This window comes from Staurois parvus, unplaced genomic scaffold, assembly GCF_062004578.1.
Source record: "Staurois parvus isolate SC_StPar_1 unplaced genomic scaffold, SC_StPar_1.0 ptg000081l, whole genome shotgun sequence".
In the NCBI taxonomy this organism is placed as follows: domain Eukaryota; kingdom Metazoa; phylum Chordata; class Amphibia; order Anura; family Ranidae; genus Staurois; species Staurois parvus.
Window position 1 is genome coordinate 15,229,039 of NW_028317877.1, and position 25,004 is coordinate 15,254,042.

Sequence of the window (25,004 nt, forward strand, 5' to 3'; positions counted from 1 at the left end):
TATGTCATATTTATATATGTGTAATAAAGCATAATTTTTGGAAATTTTTCTGAGTGTCACGTTCTGTTCATAATGTAGCCGCTTTTTCTGTGAATTTCTTTTCACAAATCCCCTTTCTTTGAATGCCTCTTTTGGCTACTGAATGGAGACCAAATATTGGGTGACATGATAATTCATTTGACAACCTCTTAATAACTATCTTTAATACATAAATGTGGGAGAGCCTGCTCAGCAGCAGAGTTTGGGTGGAAGATGAAGTGACAGGCTGACCTCATTAGCCCCCAGAGCGAGAGCTTGCCTGTGCATCAGGGAAGGAGCAGCACAGCAGAAGGCCTGAGAACATCAACCGACCCATCAGCTCACAGACTGAGTGAGTAGACCTACACCCCTTGGGCCAGTAAGGGGAAGGAGCACTCTAGTGGGAAACTGGATTAGCTTTCTACCTGGGACTGTCTTACATTTAAAGTGACAAGCACTGGACCCCCTATACAGGGATTCATTCAGACAACTACATAGAGGATCATCTGGGGTCTGGGTTGGTAAACCAGGTTGGTACACCAGAAGAGGCTGGATAGCTCTCCAGGAAGAGAATTTTTGCTGTTTAAAGAGACTTGTACATAGTTCCATGCAGAGTGTCCTCAGTTGCCGTTCCCTTGGTCATCCCATTTACCCCTTATCCCATCCAAGATATTCATCCTCTAATAAAATCACAAAAAAACAAGCTCCAGAACTGGTTACTGACTACTGGATGCAAGTCTGTGTGACAAAAATGCATGTTGCCTGGCTGTGCAGGACTATGGAGAACCCAAAACTTTAGCAACTCCTAACAGGGTAGTGCTACACTATATGGTCCAAAATATATTCAGTATGTGTGAGAGATTAAGAAAGATCTATTATATTATATTAGTAATCTAGCACTGAATCAGATGAATGAATTATATGATATTCAATGCAACAAAAATTATCCGCAGATCTACCCAGCTCATAAATACTGTAACAACAAAATAAATAAAATAACAATTTGTTTGCTGTACAGAACATAATATTGCTGGTTGCAACAATGTACATTTCTTGAATATCTGCACCTGTATAGCAAGGATTTGAAGGTTTAATCTCTTCTAAATTCAGCACCACACAACAAATGCTAAGAACCACATCACCTGAATTGGCTACTCACTGAAGCTTGCAGAAAGTCTCATGACAGGCTAAAACTGGCCATATAGTGAGTGAGTTTGGGCCAGTTTCAAATGACCTGGACAAAATTCGATCAGTGGGTGGCCCTGTCAGCACCATTCTGCCTGACTTCCTTTGATTGAAAAATCCTAAGAGCTACTCAGAAAATTGTCAACTGAACAGCTCCTGCATCCAATCAGATGCAGGCACTTACACTGTTCTGGTATTTTGACAGCAGGCGACTCCGGCTCTCAGAAGACAATAGCATATTGTGAGATTCATCCATCCACGCTGTTTAGTGTGGCTAGAGGAATCTGTCAGATTTCTTTCATTCAATTTTTGGAAGTTTACCACACCTAGATTAGTGGAACTGCAGCTTTATGTCAGATGAGTTCAACTAATACTTGAGCATTAAAACCATGTATTCTGTTCCCTTAAAACAGAATGCAGCATGAAAAAGCATCTTTATGAATTAAATACTGTACAGTGGAAAATTCCTCTGTTAGTTTAGACCTCTGCAAAAGTGAATGAACTTTATAGACTAGCGGTAAAGTAAAAGCAGTAAAGTTATTTTCCAAAGGCATTCCATTTGTTAAACATTACCAACTATACATTCTTACCATATAAAACTCCAGGGACAAACATGTATGGAAGAATACAAGAAATCTGCATTTTGCTTTCATTCATTTATTAAACAAATACATTTTATTAATTATTAGATTTAGAGTTTTGTTTTAGTTTTCCAATGAGGCCTATTTGGTTGTGATTAGCTTTCATTTGAAGGGCTGCTAGATGTATGAAAGTGGCAATGCAAAGTTTCGCCAAGGTGCGTATTTTCATGCTACTGGTGGATGTTCTCTGAAACATTCTTTCAAAAACAGTAGCAGACTTCCTTCCATCTATACTGTGGGTGGCACCAGCAGGAAAGGGACATTTGAGAGTTTCAAACAGGTATCAGGTGGAAGAGAATATCTTGGCTGCTCACTGCATTTTGCACAGTCTGGATGCTACAGTGCCAAATCTCCAACTCAACTAAAACAAAATTACTTTCTTCTGGAAACTGCGCAAGAGTCAGTTGTCTGGGCAAGTTTCTCCCATTATCAGTAAACTGCATCCATACATAGCAAGGCAACTACACTATACTGCCAAAAGTATAGGGACACCTACCTTTATACTCACATGAACTTTAATTGCATCCCAGTCTTAGTCCGTAGGGTTCAATATTGAGTTGGCTGACCCTTTGCAGCTGTAACAGCTTCAACTCTTCTGGGAAAGCTGTCCACAAGGTTTAGGATTGTCTATGGAATGTATGACCATTCTTCCAGAAACACATTTGTGAGGTCAGGTACTGATGTCAGACGAGAAGGCCTGGCTCACAGTCTCCAGTAATTTACACCAAAGGTGTTCTTACAGATTGAGATCAGGACTCTGTGCAGGCCAGTCAAGTTCCTCTACATCAAAAATGCTCATCTAAGTCTTTATGGACCTTGATTTGTACACAGTCATGTTGGAACAGGAAGGGGCCATCACCCAAACTGTTCCCACAAACTTGGGAGCATGAAATTGTCCAAAATGTCTTGATATGCTGACATCTTAAGAGTTCCCTTCATTGGAACTAAGGGACAGAGCCCGACCCCTGAAAAACAACCCAACACCATAATCCCCCCTCCACCAAACTTTATACTTGGCACAATGCAGTCAGGCAAGTACCGTTCTACTGGCAACCTCCATAGTCAGACATGTCCATCTGATTGCCTGTCAGGGAAGCATGATTCATCACTCAAGAGAACACGTCTCCATTGCTCTAGAGTACAGTAGTGGTGTGCTTTACACCTGAATCCAATTATTTGGAGGGGTGTCCCAATACTTTTGGCAATATAGTGTATGTGTAGCCAAGTATTTAGCTACACAAGTATGGAGGAGAGGAGACACTATTGTGCGTAATGACTTTCACTATGCTGTAACACTCTAGTGCCCTTTCTTGATCACTAGAGGGAGGATTACCACTGAATAGAAAGGGACTTAAAGGACTGAAACCACCTTCCAACACTATATTATGACCTGATTAAACTGCAACTCACAGGAAGCCCTGTGGCAGAAGGAGGGTCAAGAGGCCTTATAAGGAATTGCTGTGGGTAGGACATCAGAGTGTACCAGCATCTTCAGGAGGAGAAGGCCCTCAGTTACACAACAGCTGTCCCTTCTCAGCAGCAGTTTTTATGTGACACAGCAGTGCACCAGTCGTTACACCAGTGAATGTCTTCAGTGGTGCAACAGTCATCACACCAATCAATGTCTTCAGCAGTGCAGTGGTCATCACACCAGTGTATGTCTTCAGGTACACAGTGACCATCATCACCAACATAGGAGTCTCAGCAGAACTACTGTCACATCTGAGAATTGGTGAGATGGCAGCATGCCCAGTTATATCACATCACTCTGAGAGCAGGCCCAGTTACATCACATCACTTTGACAGCAAGCCCAGTTATACTATTAGTATTCTGAGAGAGGAACTACGCTCGGTGGAATATTATACATTCTCCATAAATACCTCTCTGCTAGCAGAACCATCAGCATTATCATTAAGTGCCTTCAAGACAATAATAGGGCCCCGATGTTTCCGGCAGAAGATATTGCTATTCCCCAGAATTGCTATCCTTCTTCTCCTCTTCCTTAGCTACAGCCTAGGCCTAGCATATCCCTGGGTGCTCTGTGGCAGCCTCCTAATCCTGTATTTTCCTATTCCAGCTGCCATAGCTGCCCTTTAGAGCTGTTGTTACCAGGGGCGGACTGACCATTTGGAAACTCGGGCACTGCCCGAGGGCCCGGGGCCAGTAGGGGGCCCCATAAGATGCCCCTGGTAGATTTTTTGAGTTTGGGCAAGGACACAGGGGCCCCATGATCCCTTATTGCCCGGGGGCCCCATGAGTTTTCAGTCCGCCCCTGGTTGTTACGGTTATGCTGAATCCAGTTAGCTAGTTCATTTTTAGCCAGTTATATTACATGTACCTTTTATAACTGTTTGTCTACCTGTTTACAGCTGTTGATACGCCTGGTTGTTGACATTGTCACTTTTTTGAGTTACGTCAGTACAGCAGAATTCTATTTTATTACTTTGTCTAATGCATTTTTTATTGTATGCTGAAAGCTAGTTGTGACAAGCTCCTTAGTGTGGATGCAAGAAACATTACCAAACCTAGAGTATCAGAAGGGTCAAAGTGTTCTCAAGGTCAGAGTAGGCACAGAGGTCCTATACTATTCAGCAGCTCCTACAGGGGTGGTGCTATATATGTTTTTCAGAAAAAAGCTGGCACAGGCAGCCAATATTTTCCTCATGTGACAGATACACTTTAGCACTCCTATGCCTCCCAATACCCAAATGTTGATTTTGTTAAAGTTGTTGAATCAGGGTGTGTTTAGTTCCCATTGTGCAGGTTTATAGTTATGTTGAAGGCCATACTAGCAGAAGAGCATATGTTCCTCATGTCACAAGTAGAGATTGGCTGGTAGGCCAAAGTCATTAACTTTTTAGCCAATTACTTTAAAATATAGAAGAGGCTCTGATAATTTATCCTGCTTGGACCAATGTAACTTTGAATGTACTATAGCTGTGGGATCCCTCTAGAAGCTTGAAATCACTGTAGTAGGCACCACTACTATTGTGATCTTCACAAGCTTCTGGATCCCGTGCCAAGTGGCTGTCCTGCTGCATTGTGAACACAAGAGGTCAGTGTGCTGGCCACAAGCCCTGGGTGATTCTGGTAGAGATCTGCTTCCTCGCCACTTGGACAGAGGACCAAGGTATTGTAGCTGGGCATTGCACCCAAGACTAGACAACACTTGCTTAGATGCAAACTGGAACTCTTTATTGAACAGAAATACAGGTTTTTCTACACTTCAGAGTAGTCCCCACATGAACAATAAAACAAACGTTACACATTGGGATAAACATCACACACTGATTAGGTAACAAGGTCAAGTTGACACCAGACTAATCCCATCATGAAGGGACCTCTAGAAGAACCAAACAATTGGTGACTGAATTATTTCAATTAACAATGGGACAAATACACAACCATGGGGTCAGTAGGCAAGAGGCTAGCCTGCAGTCCCCTCCAAAAGCCCCTGTCCTGGTTGGGTCTATCACAGTCTACATGAGATTCATTCAAAGAATGCATTCATTGAGAAAAAGGGGGTGAATCACATTTTCCTCCATACTCAGAAGTAACAGGTATTTCCATTGCTCCTGACAGCTGGCTGGGGTGCCAAAATGGAAGTGCTTTCTTGTGATTTATGAAGAAAATTACTTTAAGGTACTACACATTCTACAAAGGTAAGCTTCACCAAAAGAGACATTAGGCACAGGTATAAATGACTATTCCTATCATCAGTGTGACACCTCTGTAATGGGGCCACATTTATGGCACCAAATGTCCAACACAATGAAATGTCACTTGACATTTCTTGTGTACCTAGGGGTATACATTTCTATGTCTGCCTGGGTCTACTGTAGAGCGGTCATACAATTATTTTTAGAAAAGTACCCAACAACATGTAAGGGCAGTCATGGTTGGAAGATCGTGCACACAAAAATTCTTGTTGTTTAACTCCATTCTTAGATAAGATGCTATATTCTTTATTTTTCACTTTAGTCAATGCAGTTAATCTTTTATCAGTGTTCACTGGATGTTCACTGGCTAACGTGATATTTTTTCTTTTTTTAAAGACATTATTTCATTTACTGGGAATTATTTCATTCACATTGCATATTCACCAGGTTTATCATTTTTCTCAAATAAATAGATGCATAGCTCAAATCCACAAATATATGGCAGAAAAATTTAGCCATACCACGAGTAAGTCTGTCCAAAACATAGATGAATATCTATCTTACAGTGGTTGTATACCTTGGAAATGAAAAATGAACGAAGCATAATGTACCTACTGTAACTATATTGTGTGCTTGCCTCAATCCAAAGCACCAAGTCACCAACTGTGATTTTACTCTACTTTTTTCCTTCCTCTGCTATCTGCACGAGTCACTTCTAATAGGTAATGTCAATACCAGACAATCTCGGGAGACCCCTCCAGCACACAGCAGGTAACTGACAGCCTCAGATGTCCATGTTTCCATGTGCAAGTGTGTAGAGAAAGGAGGGTGGGGTGGGGGTTGTGTCCATTCCCTTCACTCAGTTCTCAGATTACACTGAGCTCTTTTCTCTATTCTTTGCAGTGTGTGATGACAGATCCCTTCCCCCTGCCTGCTCGAGCTGAGAAATTGCCTGTGATAAGTGTGTTTTAGAACACTGTAGAGGATAGAGAGACACAGATAAACAGGTACAACCTCTGTAGAATTATTTGTTTTATCTATGTGTATCACTCGAGGCTAGTCACTTCACTGGGTATATTTAAGGATGTACACCACTTAAAGCAATTCTAAAGGTTCTTTTTTTGTAAAATAACAAACATGTCTATACTTACCTACTGTGTGCAGTGGTTTTTCACAGAGCAGCCTGAATCCTCCTCTTCTTGGGTCCCCGCAGGCTCTCCTGGCTCCTCCTGTCTGTCAGGTGCCCCCACAGCAAGTAGCTTGCTATGGGAGCACCCGCTGCTCCTTGTGTTCATTCACACATGGAGCCATGGCTTGCCCTACCCCCCTCTCCTCATTGGCTTACTGGCAATGGCTCCCGCTTGTTGTCTCAGACAATGAAGGAGCAGCCGAGGCTGTAATTCACATTGCTGAATCGATGAGGCTCATGCATGCATTGAGGGGGCTGGGGGAGCTGCTGCACACAGAAGGTAAAAACCTTCAGTCTTTACAACCATTTTAAGGCATTTCATGTCCTACCGCGTTAGTCCTGTTTTCAACTACGGCAGTTGTCAGGTCTTAGAGATGTGACATTTTGGAAAGCAATCATTCTTTTATTAATGGTCCACATACAGTTGCAAGAAAAAGTATGTGAACCCTTTTGGATTACGTGGAGTTTTGCATGAATTGGGCATAAAATGTGCTCTGAACGTCATCCAAGTCACAACAATAGAAGGACACAGTCTGTTGAACATAATACTACACAAACATTAGATGTTGCCATGGTTTAATTGCAATAACATGTAAACATTCACAGTGAAGGGAGGAAAAAGTATGTGAACCTTTGGACTTAATAACTGGTTGACCCTCCTTTGGTAGCAATAACCTCAACCAAACGTTTCCTGTAGTTGCAGATCAGACCTACACAACGATCTGGAGTAATTTTGGACCACTCCTCTTCACAAAACTGTTTCAGTGTAGCAATATTCTTGGGATGTCTGGTGTGAATCGCTCTCTTAAGGTCATGCCACAGCATTTCAATCGGGTTGAGGTCAGGACTCTGACTGGGCCACTCCAGAAGGCGTATTCTGTGCTGTTGCAGCCATTGTTTTGTTGAATTACTTGTATGCTTTGGGTCATTGTCCTGTTGCATCACCCATCCTCTGCGGAGCTTCAGTTGGCGGACAGATGGTCGTACGTTTTCCTGCAAAATGTCTTGATAAACTCTGGAATTCTTTTCCAGCTTCATGCAAGTCAACAATTCTTGATCGTAGGTCTTCTGAGAGCTCTTTTCTGCGAGGCATGGTTCACATCAGACAGTGCTTCTTGAAACCAGTAAACCCAAAACAGGTGTGTGTTTTTTAAGGGCAGGACAGCTGTCAGCAACACATCCAATATCATCACACTGATTGGAGTCAAGGTTGGCTCACTCCTGGCTCCAATTAGCTCTGGGAGAAGTCATTAAGCTAGGGCCTCATATACTTTTTCCTCCCTGCACTGTGAATGTTTACATGTTATGTGCAATTAAACCATGGCAACATCTAATGTTTGTGTAGTATTATGTTCAGCAGACTGTGTTCTTCTATTGTTGTGACTTAGATGACGTTCAGAGCACATTTTATGCCCAATTCATGTAAAACTCCACGTAGTCCCAAAGGGTTCACAGAGTTTTTCTTGCAACTGTAACTGAATTGCTGTAGTAATTTTTTCATGATATATAGAGATTTTTACTATTTTCAAGCTGGAGGTGAATGTTTACAATGTTAAGTATATTGTTTACAGAGATGAATAGCTAAAGTTCAAATTACACACACAGCTGAATGAAAGCTCATTCATTTTATAACATGCATCATGACCCATGGCTTAATGCACTGTGGATGGGCGCTGCAGTGCATTGCAATGCAAAGTTACAACACTACAAGTCATTTATGCAGAAGCTCTCTGTATTACATTATCCTGATCTTAACAAAATCACACAGCACCTAATTATTTGTGCATTGACAACACATTAGAAAACAGAGTAGTAACTCAGTCACTGTCTCCAGTTTCAACTAGAGACAGCATGTTATGGATGCGCCCTGTATTAAATATTTATTTTCAAAACTAAGATTATATATAAATTAAAAAAAATCATTTAAAAAACCTTTACTGCCTGTTCACACCAGAATGCAGTGAGGGAAACTCTCTAGGTGTGCGTTCTGCTGTGGGTGTTGATATATTCATAACAACACCCCAAACGCAGATCGCAGTGCGTTTGCCTGCTGGATTGCATGATAATGTAGTTACATGAGTTTTTGAAAAGTGGTGCAAGCACTACTTTTTGTGCGATTCATTGCAATTTCAGCCCATTCAAATGAATGAGCTAATAATGGCTGTTCTGGTGTGAACAGGCAGTAAAGGTTATTTAAATGATTTTTTTAAAATTTACATATAATCTGCAAATGAATGAGCTAATAATGGCTCCACATGAAATGCACAGGAATGCATTTAGCTTTTAACCAGTTCTGTGCCACCCTATAGCAGAAATACTGCTACAGGGTGGCATGGGTTTATACGTGATTTTGCAGTTCCAGGTATTCGCGGCCTTGGCTGCGACCCGGTGATTTCTTGCTGGCACCCGGTGTTCGCCGAGTGTCTCCGACAGGCGAGAGACCTGTGTATAAATAACACAGATCTCTCCCCTGTCAGCTCCTGCACACTGCTTTGCTATGCAGAGCCATACAAAGCAGTGTGCTTACAGTGGAAAGCACATACAGAGCACACAGTTAACTCTTTGATTGCCCCAGATGTTAACCCCTTCCTGCCCAGTGCCATTAGTACAGTGTCAGTGCTTTTTATTAGCACTGATCACTGTATTGGTGTCACTGGGGAAGTCAGTTCCACCCAGTGTCAAAATGCCCACCGCAATCCCGCTATAAGTCACTGATCGCTGCCATTACTAGTAAAAAGAAAAAAATTCCAGTATATATACCGCCATTTGTAAATGCTACAACTTTCACGTAAACCAATTAATTGACACGTATTGGGATTTTTTTTAGGAAAGACGTATTAGAACACATTTTGGCCTAAATTTATGATGAAATTTGATTTTTTAACTGTTTATGGGACATGTTTAATAGCAAAAAGTTAAAAATATAATTTTTTTTTCCAAAATTATCGGTCTTTTTTTGTTTATAGAGCAAAAAATAAAAACCGCACAGGCGATCAAATACGACAGAAAGAAAGCTCTATTTGTGGGAAAAAAGGACGTAAATTTCATTTGGGTGCAGCATTGCATGACCACGCAATTGTCAGTTAAATTAATTCAGTGCTGTATCGCAAAAAATGGCCTGGTCAGGAAGGGGAGTAAATCCTCAGGAGGGTGAGTGGTTAACCTGCTCTTAGACTTTAATAAATAAAACTGATAAGAAACCATTATAGTTTTCCTTTAAATAAGCCCAATTTGGTCATACAATGTACAATAAAACCACCGTTTACCTGTCTGCCACCAGGTGTCCACAAGGGTGCATCTTCTCTCCCCAACCACATTGTAAAACCATTCCCACGCTTCGTGGTTTATTGGCTCACCCACTGCAATCAAAATCCAAGAAGAATGAAGTCAGTGATGCATACTGCATTTTGTACATCAATAGGAGTGACCTAGCAAACTAGGACAAGAAGAAGCAAGTTCAAAAAGGGCAACTTTTTCCAAACATGTGACAATATCACACGGCTCGGCAAGGGCTACAGCAATGTGTTAGTGATAATGACAGAGGAATTTCTGTGCCTGGTTGGGTGTAATTTATAGCATCGCTGCCAAATGCTAAACTCCAAAAACTCTCATGTGGGTTTTTTTCATGAGTGCTATACTGAAACAGTTTCATAAATAAGACAATATTTAACTCACAGTATCATTTTTGTCAGTTTTATCTGAATGAAAACTGAGGATTTTAATGTTCTCCTGCAATAAATCAAAGGCATTTACACTTTTCTTGATACTGTCAATCTGCAACTACAGTCCATAGAAGCCATCACTGACATTACAAATGTTAATTGTTCCACAGGGCTTGATTCACTAAAACTGCATGGTGCAAAATCTGGTGCAGCTCTGCATAGAAATCAATCAGCTTCCAGGTTTTTTTGTCAAAGCTTAATTGAACAAGGTGAAGTTAGAAGCCTATTGGTTACCATGCACGGCTGCACCAGATTTTGCACTCTCCAGTCTTAGTAAATCAACCCCATAGTTATATAGTTGGTAAAGCTGAATAAAGATGCAGGTCCATCCACTTTAACCTATATTTGTATATATGTGTGTGTGTACTTGTCACTATGGATTCCCATATTCCTGTATATTGTAGTCCCTGAGAAATGTGTGTAGCACTTTCCTAGTTTTTTAGGGGGAGCTAGAGTCCTGAATGTGCATGTGGGCGTTGCCACGCCAAATATGCCTGCCCTAAAAACTGCCCTCTACACCCAACACGTGAAGAGAGAGAGCGAGAGGAGCAAGATGGAGGGCGTATTGCAAGTGCTTCCAAAAGTCTTCATGCCAGACAACACCCTAGCGGACATGGGCATCCACCTTTGACACCGCAGATTTTTTGGCCTGGGGCTGGTCGAAGGGACGTAGAGACTATGTCTAATTTGCCCTGAATGTAGGGTCAAGGTCAGGTGCGGGTACTGTGGAGAGCCACACAACAAGCTGATGCTCAGCGGTCTGGTGCCTCGCACATGCAGTGTGGACCTACTGATGGTGCTATGCACAGAGAAGCCAGAGAGTTAGAATCAGTGAGGAAGTTCGGTGCCTGAGCTACAGAGCGGGATCGAGTCCCTGGACTGTGACTCCTCTGCACCTACAGCGAACCCCTGCAGCGAAGGATGTTGCCTGACATCTTCCGCCACTCGCCTAAAGATGTTGCTGGAGAGCCTGTGCCCACAAGTGCTGCCCTGACAAAACCAGCCGATGCCTCAGATCAGCCGGCTACACCCACTGGCCCTGACCATTTTGCTTGGAAGGAGCCTAGCTGCGAGAACACTCAATCTTCAGGTGAGCCAGCGGAGAGTGTCAGTGGTGGATGGACAGATTGGGAGTCACCCAGGCTGTTGTCAGAAATCGGGCCCCTAGAAATTGAACAGGGGGATGGGTCTTCTGGTGATACTGAGGAAGAATGGTACTGGGGGGGCACTACATGGGACCTGGACTCGCTGACCAGGCCATCAGAAGAACCTCTTACACCAGAATGGATGTTCAGGATACCTACCCAAGTCCCACCGCCAAAATTCTCCTCATTATGGCCTAGGACCAGGGCCAAGAATAATGATTTACAGAAATGGGTCGTTTGTTCTCCTCAGTCATGTGTACAGCCAGGATTAGGGGACAAAAAGTACCTTCCCCACTTTTCCCGTCTTCAGAGATATGTACAGAACAGGGTAGCTTTGGAGTGGGGGTTGGACTATCCATATATCTCTGAAGAAATCATGGACAAAATTGAGGAGTCCAGAGCCCAATGGGAAGAGGACTTGATCTGAGACCACATACATGTCCCCAGACACTTGAGAGCACCCAATCTGGAGGAAGCTTGAGCTCGCTTGCAGGAGTAAGAGTGGAGCAAAGGTTGGGCTATTTACAGGGACTGGGTGGTAGTTATTAAGGCTGATCAGCCTAACTGTGACTATTCAGTGGCTACCTGGAAACCTGATGGCACTATGGTGAGACTGCCTTGCCCTTGGAAGTACTACTAGGACTGACACAGGATCCAGGTCTAGTAGGCCTTTGTGCCATTTATCATACGGACTTTACCAGACTCCACCGTAATGCCCCAAATGTGCTGCTCTATATTTCTAGGAGACAGCTTATCCCACCCAATTTCGTTAGGAGGGGCTCCTCTTTAACCTGCAAAGGACTTAATACATTATTCATTGTTGAGGTGCCTTATTAGAAAGTTAGCCAGTAATAGTGCTATGTTATAAGTTCTTTGCTGTTGTCTTTTCTTCTTTCCCCACTATTTGCATGTTATCCAGGATGGCTGTCTTTCCTACTAGACATAAAGTATACTTTGTTAAGTTTGTGGAGGGCTTCCCTTGCGGGAGAGGCAATCCACAGTTTATTTGTGCACAGATGTATATTTTACTGTATATATTTCAAATTTTTCTCGTTATTAGCTGCAGAGTTGTGTAGCTAGGTTGTATATATGTAAATCTGGATACTTAATTTTTTTTTTCCTATGCTTAATGTATTTGTACATATTTTATTCCCCTTCCCAGTTCTGTACCCTTTTTCCCCCCTCTCCTTTTTATGTATAGGATGCCCTGCTCATGGGCTCAGGAGCCATTTTGGTTTTTGCCCCTCAGTCAATGAGGACATGGCTGTTTTTCAACGTGGGTGAATGTAGCACCCTCCTAATAAGCTAGGGGAGGTTGGGTCCTGATTGTTAAGAGAGGAGGGCTGAGTAGTAGTCTGGGTGCAATATTCAGGAGGTCAAATTGTGCTCAGGGCTAAGGGGCTCGGCTTTGAATTTCCCCCTGCTCTAGAGCTTTGGGGTAAGGTCTAGAGGCAGTGGGTGGATCTGAGGAGTGGCTGATTTGTACTCTTGAGGGATCCTGGCCAATCTCCAACAGGAGGCTTGGCAATGGGCCAGGACAACCCATAAAAGTAAGTGAGCCTGCTCAACAGCAGGAGAGAGTTCAGGTGGAAGACAGAGAGGAAGATGTGAGGCTGAAGGCAAGAGCCTGGGAGGGGACCCAGATGGAGAGAGGGGCTCAGCCACAGGCAGTGGAGCTGGAAAGGAAGAAAACTCAGAGTTTCACTGGCCTCCAGAGCGAGAGAAGGAGCGGTCCAACTAGAAGGCCTGGTAGCAGCCACCGACCCATGAGCGGTACAGGAGAGGATCTGAGTGAGTACCCCTGCACCCCCTGGGTGGATAGGGAAAGGCGCACTCTGGTGTAAAACCAGATTTGTCACCTATATTGGACTGCTCATTTCTTAAAGCAACAGGCACCAGATCCCCTGCTCAGGGATACCTCCAGATTGCTGGAAGAAGAAAGAGGAGTTCATCTAGGGTCTTGGGTGGTACATTAGGAGACGCTGGCTAGCTCTGCAACATAGACTGTGCAATGTGTGGAGGCTTTTTAATAGTTCCAGGAAGTTGTCCTCAGTTCATCAGTTCCCTTGGGCATCCTGTACACCCCTAACCCTATCCCAGTTCAAATTCTCTAATAAAAATAACCAAAAAACAAGCTCAAGGACTGACCTCTGACTCTGGATGCAAGCCTGTGTAAAGATGCGTGTTGCCTGGCAGTGCAGGACTGTAGGGGGACCCAAAATCTCTTTGCAACTCCTAAGGGGGTAGTGAAAAGTATACCTTATGGCACCGCTCCAAGCTATGGATGAAAGGAAAAGGATCACCCCACTGGCAAGTGAGAAGAGGGGAGCATGAGTCTGAGCAATTCCAGTGTCAGCCAATACAAGTGAAGGGATGGACGCTGCTCAACTGACCCCAGGAGTCCAATGTTGAGGAATGGCCTCAGCCGCCTTTCTAGCCTTGCCTTCTGATGCATATCACCCCGCCAACCGGGGCTTGGTCACAGAGGTAGCTCTAAGGGGCTAGTGCTACACATGTCACGGAGTTTAATGAAGCCACCAACTGTGGAAGGAAGTTCCACACCTCTACTGCTCTGACTGTAAAGAACCTCCAACGCAGTTTAAAATCACTTTTTGTCCAACTTCATGTTGTGTCTTCTTCATAGTGCAAACTGATAAATCACCTACTCTTCCATTCTGCACTCTCCTCCTGCCAGTATGTTCCCTGTCTGCACAAGTGTTTACAGTAGAGCCTAATTAGTGGATTCCTCTACAACCCCATTCCTGCTAAAGTCCATATTTAAATGCACACACCATTTAACCACTTCTAATCCCTTACCTATAAACTCCTAATGGACCAAAGACATTTTATATAATTTTTCTATGGGCCTTCCAATCTGGCAATAAATTTGTCAGTACTTAGGCTACTGATCACATTAGAGTATCATCTTTCAAAAATGATTATTTATTCTACATTTTATAAAGACATACAAGATATTTTTTTCACCCAAACTGACCTGTGGTATCCACTTAGGTATAAAGAGAGTGCATTTTTTTCTGCAATTCACCCATGTTACAATGACTTCTGTACAAAGCATAGTACATTTCTTTACAAAGAAAATGAATGAGTTTTTCCATTTGTGCTGCTAAAAAAAAATCTAACAGAAAATAAGAATAAAAATGGAAATATTTACATTACAAAGGCGAAAAGAAAGATAGCAAGGGAAGAAGGGGAAGAAGGAGTTGATTAGACCTAATTAGGGAAAACCAAAGGTGAATAAGGGGTTGAATTAAACAATTTTTAGGCTTGCACGGTAATAGACGTACAGATTAAGGGATACTCTATCTACACATAAAAAGCACAAATTAGAAAACATGGTAGCAATATTGCTACAATGCATATCTTCCAGCCCTGTCTCTATCTCTGCACCTCAGCCATGTATACTGCTGCCTAATGTAGTAGGCAAATGGGGGCAGCAAATTTTTTCTATAAGCTACATGCAAGCAAGTAGGGGAGTTTGCCAGCTCACTCCTTCATGATTACATTAGGCATAAGGCTCCATTCAAACTGGACGTTTTAATAACGCTGGTAGCAATAGCTGTGTAAAGTTGAAAACACAAATTTTTCAGTGTTTTTTGCATTAGTGTTTAGCTGCATTTTTCCACTTTTTATTCCTACACATAAAAAAAATTTTTGCTAAAAAGAAAAAGCCCCAAAAACGCCGATTTGCTGCATTTTACCGCGTTTTGCTGCATTTTTCAGCGTTAGAGCATTTTTACAGCTAAAAAACTCCTCTAGAAACCCACTAGTTCTGGGTTGTTTTTCCAGCCAAAAACCTCCCCTGCCAAAAGATGCTGATTAAAGCCTATGTGTGCATGAACACATTGGATAACATGCTGGGGAATTTACTGGCTGTAGAAAAAAATGTCAAAAGCCAAAAACAGCAGCTCTATAAACGTCCAGTTTAAACGCTGAGCTCCAGGTATAATCTTTATTGCATACTTGCATTGGTCCAGCTTTGGCCAATAAAAGCATGCATATCTCATACCTGAGGGGTACCTGGTGAAGCTGACAATCTCTGTTAGCTCTGCTATTTTTCAGATTCCACTCTGCACCTGACCACAGGGTGGATCACTTGCTGAGCAGTGGCACCATTCGCAGAGTGCCTTGTATTTTTCAATGTATACAAGGCATTTTCTAATTGGACAAGGACAAGATAGCAACTATCACTGTAGTCAGCTTCCCCTTAGTGAAGGCCCCTTAGTGAAGATTCACATCCATGCGGGTGGCGGCGCTGCGGATCCGCATGAAAATCCGTGCAGCCGTCCACCCACACAGAGGAATGCGGACCCGCGGGCGGGCGCCATTAGTTCTAACAGCACGAAGCCGGCACTGGAAAACGCAACCGTACTGGGAACCGAGGTTCCCGTGTGGGCTGCATTTTCAGAAGAAGTACAGGGACTTCTTCCCTGCGTGTCACGGGGCATGGGAGTCCATACAAATGAATGGGCTCTCGTGCCCGCGCCAAACGCAGCCTGCACGGCCGTATATACGTGAACCGGGGCTTAGGGTGCTTTCACACGGGCGTTCCATATGTTTGTTTTTCATCTCTCCATTTACGGATGAAGAACGGACACCCATGTATTTCTAGCGGATGTAATTGGATAATCATCTGTTTACATCTGTTAATGTCCGCATCCGTTAACATCCGTTTTTTTGAATGAAAGAAAATCCTATTTTTCTTCCATTAAAAAAAATGGATGTAAACAGACATACAGTCCGTTTTTGCATTTGTTTTTGCATTGGTATAGGATGTAAAAACTGATGTAAAAACTGATGAGAAACTGTTGAGAAAATAAGGAGAAACTGACAAGAAACTGATGAAAATACTGATGTAAACTTATGAAAAAACTGATGTAAACTGATGAAAAACTGATGTAAACTGATGACAAAACAGACATAAACTGATCAAAAAGTGATGTAAACTGATGAAAAATTGATGACAAAACAGATGTAAACTGATCATAAAGTGATGTAAACTGATGAAAAACTGATGTAAACTGATGAAAAAACAGATGTAAACTGATCAAAAAGTGATGTAAACTGATCCGTTCTTTCTTTGAAAAAACGGGACTCAACTGATGAAAAAAATGGAATGCCCATGTGAAAGTACCCTTAGGTATGAGATATACTGTACATAACTGGACCAAAGTGAGGATACAACAAAGATTATACCTGGAGTTCAACTTTACTGAGGATTGCATCAGTGATCTCTGGATGGCAGCTTGTTTCAGATCAATATTGATCTTCTACTGGATATGGGTAACTGTGACTTACTCCTTTTTTTGATCTTACTGCAATTATGTTATCACATTGCTATTATGTCATTTTACTGTTATCCTCTACATACCTGATCCCAACATTTTCAGAGATGACCTGTTATATTTCTTCACCCACTCATCTCCATATTTCAGCAGAAGACGTATAGCTGTTGGTGCTGTATAAAACTGATTAATCTTCAACCTTTCCACCGTTTCCCAGTACCGCCCTAAACAATAACAATCACACGATTTATATAGCACACTGGTTAAATTGCACTACTCGTGACAACTTGGCTTCCAAACAAAACTATTTCACTTCTATAGTAAAGTCAAATGTTTTAAAAAAAAGGAGTAACCATAAAAGATCACAGGTCTAGTTGTTGTCACTAATGTATTTATAAAACATACGGTGAATTCTGGCATTTAACCACTTGCCCTCCTGAAGATTTACCCCCCTTCCTAACCAGGCAATTTTTTGCATTACGGCACTGCGTTACTTTGACTGACAATTGCGCGGTTGTGCAGTGGTGCAGTCAAATTACATTTACGTCCTTTTTTCCCACGAATTGAGTTTCTTTCTGTGATATTTGCTCAGCTGTGCGTTTTTTATTTTTTGCACTATAAACAAAAAAAAGACAATTTTGAGAAAATAACTATATTTTTTACTTTTTGCTATTAAACATGTCCAGTAAAAAAATGTAATAAATCAAATTTCGTCATAAATTTACTACTGCTACTTGTTTTTGCTAAAAAAAATCCCAATACATGTAAATTAATTGGTTTATGTGAAATTTATAGCGTTTACAAATGGCGGTATATATATTTTACTAGTAATGGCGGCAATCAGCAACTTCTAGTGGGACTGCGGCGGACATTCTGACACTGGGGGGAACTGACTTGGTTTCACTGACATCTCCAGTGACACCAACACAGTGATCAGTGCTAAAAAAAGACTGACACTGTACTAATGGTACTGGGCAGGAACGGGTTAACATGTGTGTAGGGAGTGTTTTACTAGGGGGAGGGAGGGTGTGTTCTTCACTGTAATCACACTGCTGTGGATGGCTGTGCTGTGTAGGTACTTATATAGCATTCAGTTTACACAGCGTTTTACATACTGTATATTGTACATTCACATCAGTCCTTGCCCTCAAGGAGCTTACAATCTAAATTCGTTAACATTCATATACTAGCGACAATTTAGACAAGAGCCAATTACCCTACCAGCATGTCTTTGGGAGGAAACCCACGCAGGCACAGGGAGAACATGTAAACTCCACGTTGTTATTCAAACTGGCAACTTTAGTGCTGCCAGGCTGATGTGCTAACCACTTAGCCACTGTGCTCCATTCCATTTTGTCTTTCTCGCATGTTGAGTGGCTCCTGACAGCTCATAGAGATCCACAGACACCTGGGACCAGATCACAAGATTACAATGATGGTAATCAGAGAAGAGGTTTCTCGAAGAGTTGCCCATTAAGAAAGAGAAGTGCTGTACCCACATGTGTGGGTGAACGCCAATGCAGAAGCCATTGATGTTAGTCTGAGCATGGCGGTGTACAGCTATTTATTTGTGTTGGCAGCTGTATGTGGCATGTGTGGCTCGACAGTAACCAGAAAATGCCAGGATTTGTATGCCTCGCCACACAAAGAAGGGTCAGTGAGAATGGGGTTTCACATTTCGTGGCTCCTATTAAAGTCCCGTGCATGCCTCCTCGTTCCTTGGATACATGTAATATACTACTTGTGCTGTGCACCCATGCATTTTTTTTACCATGTACAGCGATCACAACGGAAAATGACATAAAACCTCAAAACATTATATATTTTGAAAGCCTGTAGAAAAAAAATTTAGTAGTTGCAAATTTTTATGTTGCACAAAACTTCCGCAAACTGTTTTTCAGAGCTTTATTTTAAGCAAAATATACACTAAAAATAAAATTAGTGCACACACACAAAATAGTCTCTAATGTTTTTGCAAAATATGAGACTGTGTTGACTAAATATCTACCAAATATCTCAAGCTTAAAATTTCCTGCACATGCGAAATGGCGAAAAACTACAATGCTCAAATATGCAACATCTTACTGGGCCCTTCTCAAGGTCTGGATATCTCCTCACAGTCCATCAATCTCCTTGGTCAACCAGGAGCTGAAAATGCTCCTATATCTGGAAAAATTGGGCACCATGCTTCAAAATTTTGGACCCACCAAACACTTTTTTACTCGCTGCAGAGTCTTCATTGAGAACATTCTTTCTCAATGACTGAAATACCCCACATTATGACCATTTTCCAATTCATGGCCTGGTACGCCAAGGCAACTTTGGGCAAACTCAAAATACCAGATTCTGCCCCCACTCTGAGCAATGAACCCCCCTGCCCGAGCGGGGTGTTAAATACACCCATCCTCTACCTGCCATAGTATCATCCTATTATCACTTCCTGTATCTTTTGCATTCACTATTCATATGACTTTATGCAGACCCTGTAGGCCACAGGTGTCAAACTGGCAGCCCTCCAACTGTTGCCAAACTACAAGTCCCATCAGGCATTGCAAGATTAACAGTTACAAGCATTACTCTGAAAGGCAGAGGCACGATGGGTCTTGTAGTTTCGCAACAGCTGGAGGGTGGCCAGTTTGCCACCCCTGCTGTAGGCTATAAGATTATTATTGTTAGTAGTAGTAGTAGTTATTTGCAACTCGGCATGTATTCCCTGCCCAAGATCATTATTTTTATTATACAGTATCTATATAGTGCCAACAGTTTATGCAGCTCTTTACAACAGGGCAGACAGTACATTGACAATACAATCTAAGAGATCATATGTTTTGATATTCTCCTTACTATTATGACCATGGTGCTAGGGAGAAACACCCCTATCATCCACGCTTTTGAGTATCTCCTCTAACTATATGCTCATCCCCCAAGTTATGGGATGCATCTGTTTATATTGGTCATCGCTTCTCTAGTCAGTTATGATTGTTATGGTATGATACGACTCTTAACTTCTATATTCTGTATTGCTTATGTATTTCACTAAATGACATTATTTTTCTCTTTTGGAGTAATGTGAAAATTTGAATTAAAATATTTAAAAAAAACAAACATTTTTCTTTATTTTATGCCCCACCCAAGAAATAAGAATACAGTACATCTCTTTACTGGGGGTCATAGACAACATTAAAATCATGACAGTGGCTTTAACACTTACCCATCTGGAGTTAGACTTTAATAAAAAATAAAACCCTTCCCCCAATTTTGTCAGGCAGACATATGAGAAGTGTACATTAAAACAAATAGAGGGCGCACGGACCTAGTGTATTACCTTCTAGAAATGAGATTTATTGAATAAAAAGTATTATACTAACCTGAGGAAGAGGTTCTGTCTCGAAACGCGTCAAAAATGTAGAGGCCTACAGTCCCCCAACAACCATCATCTAGGGAGATTGGACCTGTTTTTTTTGTGATGTGCCTTTAATTCTTTTGTGAGTATACTATTTTTTATTCAATAAATCTAATTTTTAGAAGGTAATGCACTAGGCCTGTGCGCCCTCTGTGTGTTTCTTTGCACACAGCTCCTTTAGATTTCCCTGGACCGTAGAGGGCAGCAAGGCTTCCATTCCTAAAAAGCACTCAATGTGGGGTTACTGACTGTGCAGCTCATTGTCCAGCACAGGAGTTTCAGCATTCATTTGCTCATGCTTTTTTATCAGACAAATGAGAAGCCAGGGTGAAATGACCTTTCATCAGATACAAATAAAGTACAATGCCAAAAATGGTTACCTGGATTTGGATAAGTTGGAGTGCTCTCAAATAGCACACTGGTGGCCCCATTACAGAGGGGTCCATACACAACATAACTGTGCCCTGTTATCCAGCCAATGTCAGCTACACAGCCAAACACATCTCCTTGACTGTAATCAAACACGTACTGGGAAGAAAAAAAATAATAAGAAACTTTACAAAGTAACTAAAAAAAGCACAGATACAGTATATATGTATTCTTATTAATCTAATATAAATCAAAAACCCCCAAAATGAGAGTGATAGATCTTCATAATGGCCACACCAGGACTTTAAATATAATTTCTCACCAAGAGATAATAAAAAAAATTGTCATGTCAGTTAACCCACCAGCATCCAACAAAAACTGAATGATCATATGTGTGGATTTGAACTAAACTAAATATGGCAGATTATTTACATATTTCTGTTCTTTCAGGGATGAAGTAGCAAATATGCCTGGAAATATTTTATTGCATACAACAGACTTCCTGGTATAATCACATAGAGGAACAGCTCTGTCTGGTCAGCTACTCCTCTTTGTGAAAGGACTACTAATTTAACCACTTCAAGTGCGGACACTTTCACCCCCTTTCAGTCCAGGCCAATGTTCAGCTTTCAATGCCAATACACTTTGAATGACAATTGCGTGGTCATGCAACACTGTACCCATATGAATTGTTTAGCATTTTTTGAGACAGATAAAACTTTATTTTGGTGGTATTTATTTACTACTGGGATTTTTATTTTTTTTTGCTATATAAATGAAAAAGTCCAAACATTTAAAAAAAAAAAAGTGTTTTCTTATAAAATTTTGCAAATAAATAATCTTTCTTCATAAATCTTGGCCAAAATGTATTCAGCTATCTTTTTAGTAAAAAAAATAACCCAAATTAGTTTATAACCAAAAGTTATAATTTTTTTTTAATTTTTATTTTATTTGTTTATATTATTATTTATGTTTTTTTTTTTTTTACATACCATCACTCTAGCAGTACAGTGTCACCATACTGATACTGTACTACTTGTGGGGGGTGATGATTTTTTCTTTTCTTTTTTTACAAACTCATAAAGGCTGTAAAAACAATCATTTCTCCTTCTCTCTGGCTGCATTCTTGCAGCCATTGAGAAATACTGTGAGAGCTGTGATTGGTCACAGCTTGTCACATGGTACAAGGCTGTTTTGAATAGCCTTGTACCATTGACCTCTGTGATCATTCACAGATTTCACACATAGTAAGCAATGATGTCAGGAAGGGACATCTTGTTCACTACTATTCATGTGATTGCTGATTGGCCAATCAGTGATCACATGATCAGGACCACAGAGGTCCCATACAGCGATTGGTGTTTGCGGTACCGCGCGCTCCCAGGGAGCATGCACAGGCAGTGAATGCGGAGGCCGTTTATAAACGGCAACCTGCTTCGGCACTGCTACCACCAGGCCGTTTATGTGCATGGGCTGGACAGAAAGTAGTTAATAAAGTCCATCCACAGCAATCTTTTGTTACAACAGATGGAACCTGGTGTGTCAAGTCAGCCCCCATGTATTGGAAATCTCCCCAGTATATTTCTAACTCCTTTACTGGTTCACCTGGGAGTTTTCCATGTTTGCACCCATCTTTGCGTTTCAGCTCTTTCTATTACATTCTCAATAATATAAAATAAAGTAAAAATCTATCAGGCAGAGTTGAAACCCATCCTAACATCCACAACAGGTATGCAGAACTAGGAATTCAATTGCAGAGCTCTCCTCATTGAAATATAAGAAATATACTGAACTCAAAGAAGATATAAAAAAACACAAATGAATACAATTATGTATTTTATGAGAAGTCATTAAAGGATTAGTTCACCTTTACCAAAAAGCCGCCTACGCAGATAAGGGGTGTCTGTAGCTAAAATAAAGAAACTGTGAAGCTCTTTATTGAATATTGAATATTGCTTTTTCTATAGTGTAGGCCAGTGGTGGGCAACCTTTTTTTTCAACTGAGCCAAATCTCGCCAAAACCATGATTGAAATTTATTTTGAGAGCCACATTTTTAAAACTGAAAATACATCTCCCATATAGTAATTCATCCCCCATAGTAATTCATCCCCCATATAGTAATTCATCCCCCATAGTGTAATTCATCCCCCATAGTGTAATTCATCCCCCATAGTAATTCATCCCCCATAGTAATTCATCCCCCATATAGTAATTCATCCCCCATATAGTAATTCATCCCCCATATAGTAATTCATCCCCCATAGTAATTCATCCCCCATATAGTAATTCATCCCCCATAGCAATTCATCCCCCGTATAGTATTTCATCCCTCGTATAGTATTTCATCCCCCGTATAGTATTTCATCCCCCATATAGTATTTCATCCCCCATATAGTATTTCATCCCTCATATAGTATTTCATCCCTCATATAGTATTTCATCCCCCATATAGTAATTCATCCCTCATATAGTATTTCATCCCTCATATAGTATTTCATCCCCCCATATAGTATTTCATCCCTCATATAGTATTTCATCCCCCCATATAGTATTTCATCCCTCATATAGTATTTCATCCCCCCATATAGTATTTCATCCCTCATATAGTAATTCATCCCTCATATAGTATTTCATCCCCCCATATAGTATTTCATCCCTCATATAGTAATTCATCCCTCATATAGTATTTCATCCCCCCATATAGTATTTCATCCCCCCATATAGTATTTCATCCCTCATATAGTAATTCATCCCTCATATAGTATTTCATCCCCCCATATAGTATTTCATCCCCCCATATAGTATTTCATCCCTCATATAGTAATTCATCCCTCATATAGTATTTCATCCCTCATATAGTATTTCATCCCTCATATAGTATTTCATCCCCCATATAGTATTTCATCCCCCCATATAGTATTTCATCCCCTCATATAGTATTTCATCCATCATATAGTAATTCATCCCTCATATAGTATTTCATCCCTCATATAGTATTTCATCCCCCCATATAGTATTTCATCCCTCATAAAGTAATTCATCCCTCATATAGTAATTCATCCCCCATATAGTATTTCATCCCTCATATAGTATTTCATCCCCCCATATAGTATTTCATCCCTCATATAGTAATTCATCCCTCATATAGTATTTCATCCCCCCATATAGTATTTCATCCCCCCATATAGTATTTCATCCCTCATATAGTAATTCATCCCTCATATAGTAATTCATCCCTCATATAGTATTTCATCCCTCATATAGTATTTCATCCCCCCATATAGTATTTCATCCCCCCATATAGTATTTCATCCCTCATAAAGTAATTCATCCCTCATATAGTATTTCATCCCCCACAGTACTATTCCCCCCCCCCCTTCTAGTAAGCCAAGTCCCCCGTGTCAATTCACTTACCTTTTGCGTTCCTCTCGCTGTCTTCCCGCGCCGTTCGGGTCTTCAGGGCGGACTGTGAGAGGAGCCTAGCTCCCCTCCCCTCACGTTCGGCACGCTGCCCCGCCTACACACATCCTGACAGCCACATCCGCAGGCCGGATTAAAAGGTCCGCGCGGACTTTTGGGGCTGCCAACCGAGAGGAGGCAGGGGAGCGGCCGACCGAGAGGAGGGAGGGGAGCAGGCGCCCGGCACACAGAAGAGCCGCATTAGACTGGGTAAAGAGCCGCATGTGGCTCGCGAGCCGCGGCTTGCCGACCACTGGTGTAGGCCATTTACTTACCTACCGAAACCTGACAGAAATATTTGCAGGCTGTTACTAAGACATTGCTAAGTGAGGCCTAGTTGTTACTGCTCACCTCCTCCATCACAGGAGTGAACTCTCAAATGCCGAGTTCAATGCTACTGCACCAAGGGAGAGAAGGAGCATGTGAGGGTGGTTTATCAGAGGGAAAGCTCACTGTTATGATGATGGACTTGAGCAGTAATGACTACGCATCACTTACCAATGTCTTAGAAACATCCTAGAAGTTTTCAGTAGGTATGTAACAAAGAACAAAAACAAAAGCGCACCTCAGTGAGTAAAGGGTGAATTTATTGAATTGAGATATATAATCACAAAAGTAGCAATATTAAAAGCATATAAAATCCAACATCAGCGCACTGGGATAGCAGACACGTGCTGGTCCCATCGAGAGGACAGACTCTCTGGATGAAGCTGATGCGTTTCGAAGAGTGATCCCTTCTTCCTTAAAGCTGAATTCAATAAATTCACCCTTTACTCACTGAGGTAATGCGCAAGGTTGGTGCGCTTTTGTTTTTGTTCTCTTTTAGAGCTGATATTGGGCTTCCCCAGCCTTGTGTTAGACCTTTGATCGGCCACTGGATGAATGGTCATATATGGTTCAACCCACTGA

The 25,004-nt window shown here is 41.5% G+C and overlaps 1 protein-coding gene across 1 annotated transcript in view; it reads right to left on the reverse strand.

Annotated features, from left to right (window-relative positions):
* ACSS1 (acyl-CoA synthetase short chain family member 1) overlaps positions 1–25,004 on the reverse strand; it is a 167,223-nt gene that overhangs the window by 41,851 nt on the left and 100,368 nt on the right. The window contains exons 6-8 of the mRNA XM_089669805.1: positions 20,647–20,794; positions 16,950–17,087; positions 9,960–10,052 (exon numbers count right to left, since the gene is read on the reverse strand). Of these exons, the coding sequence (XP_089525931.1) occupies positions 9,960–10,052; positions 16,950–17,087; positions 20,647–20,794 (379 nt within the window). The remainder of the gene's footprint in view (positions 1–9,959; positions 10,053–16,949; positions 17,088–20,646; positions 20,795–25,004) is intronic.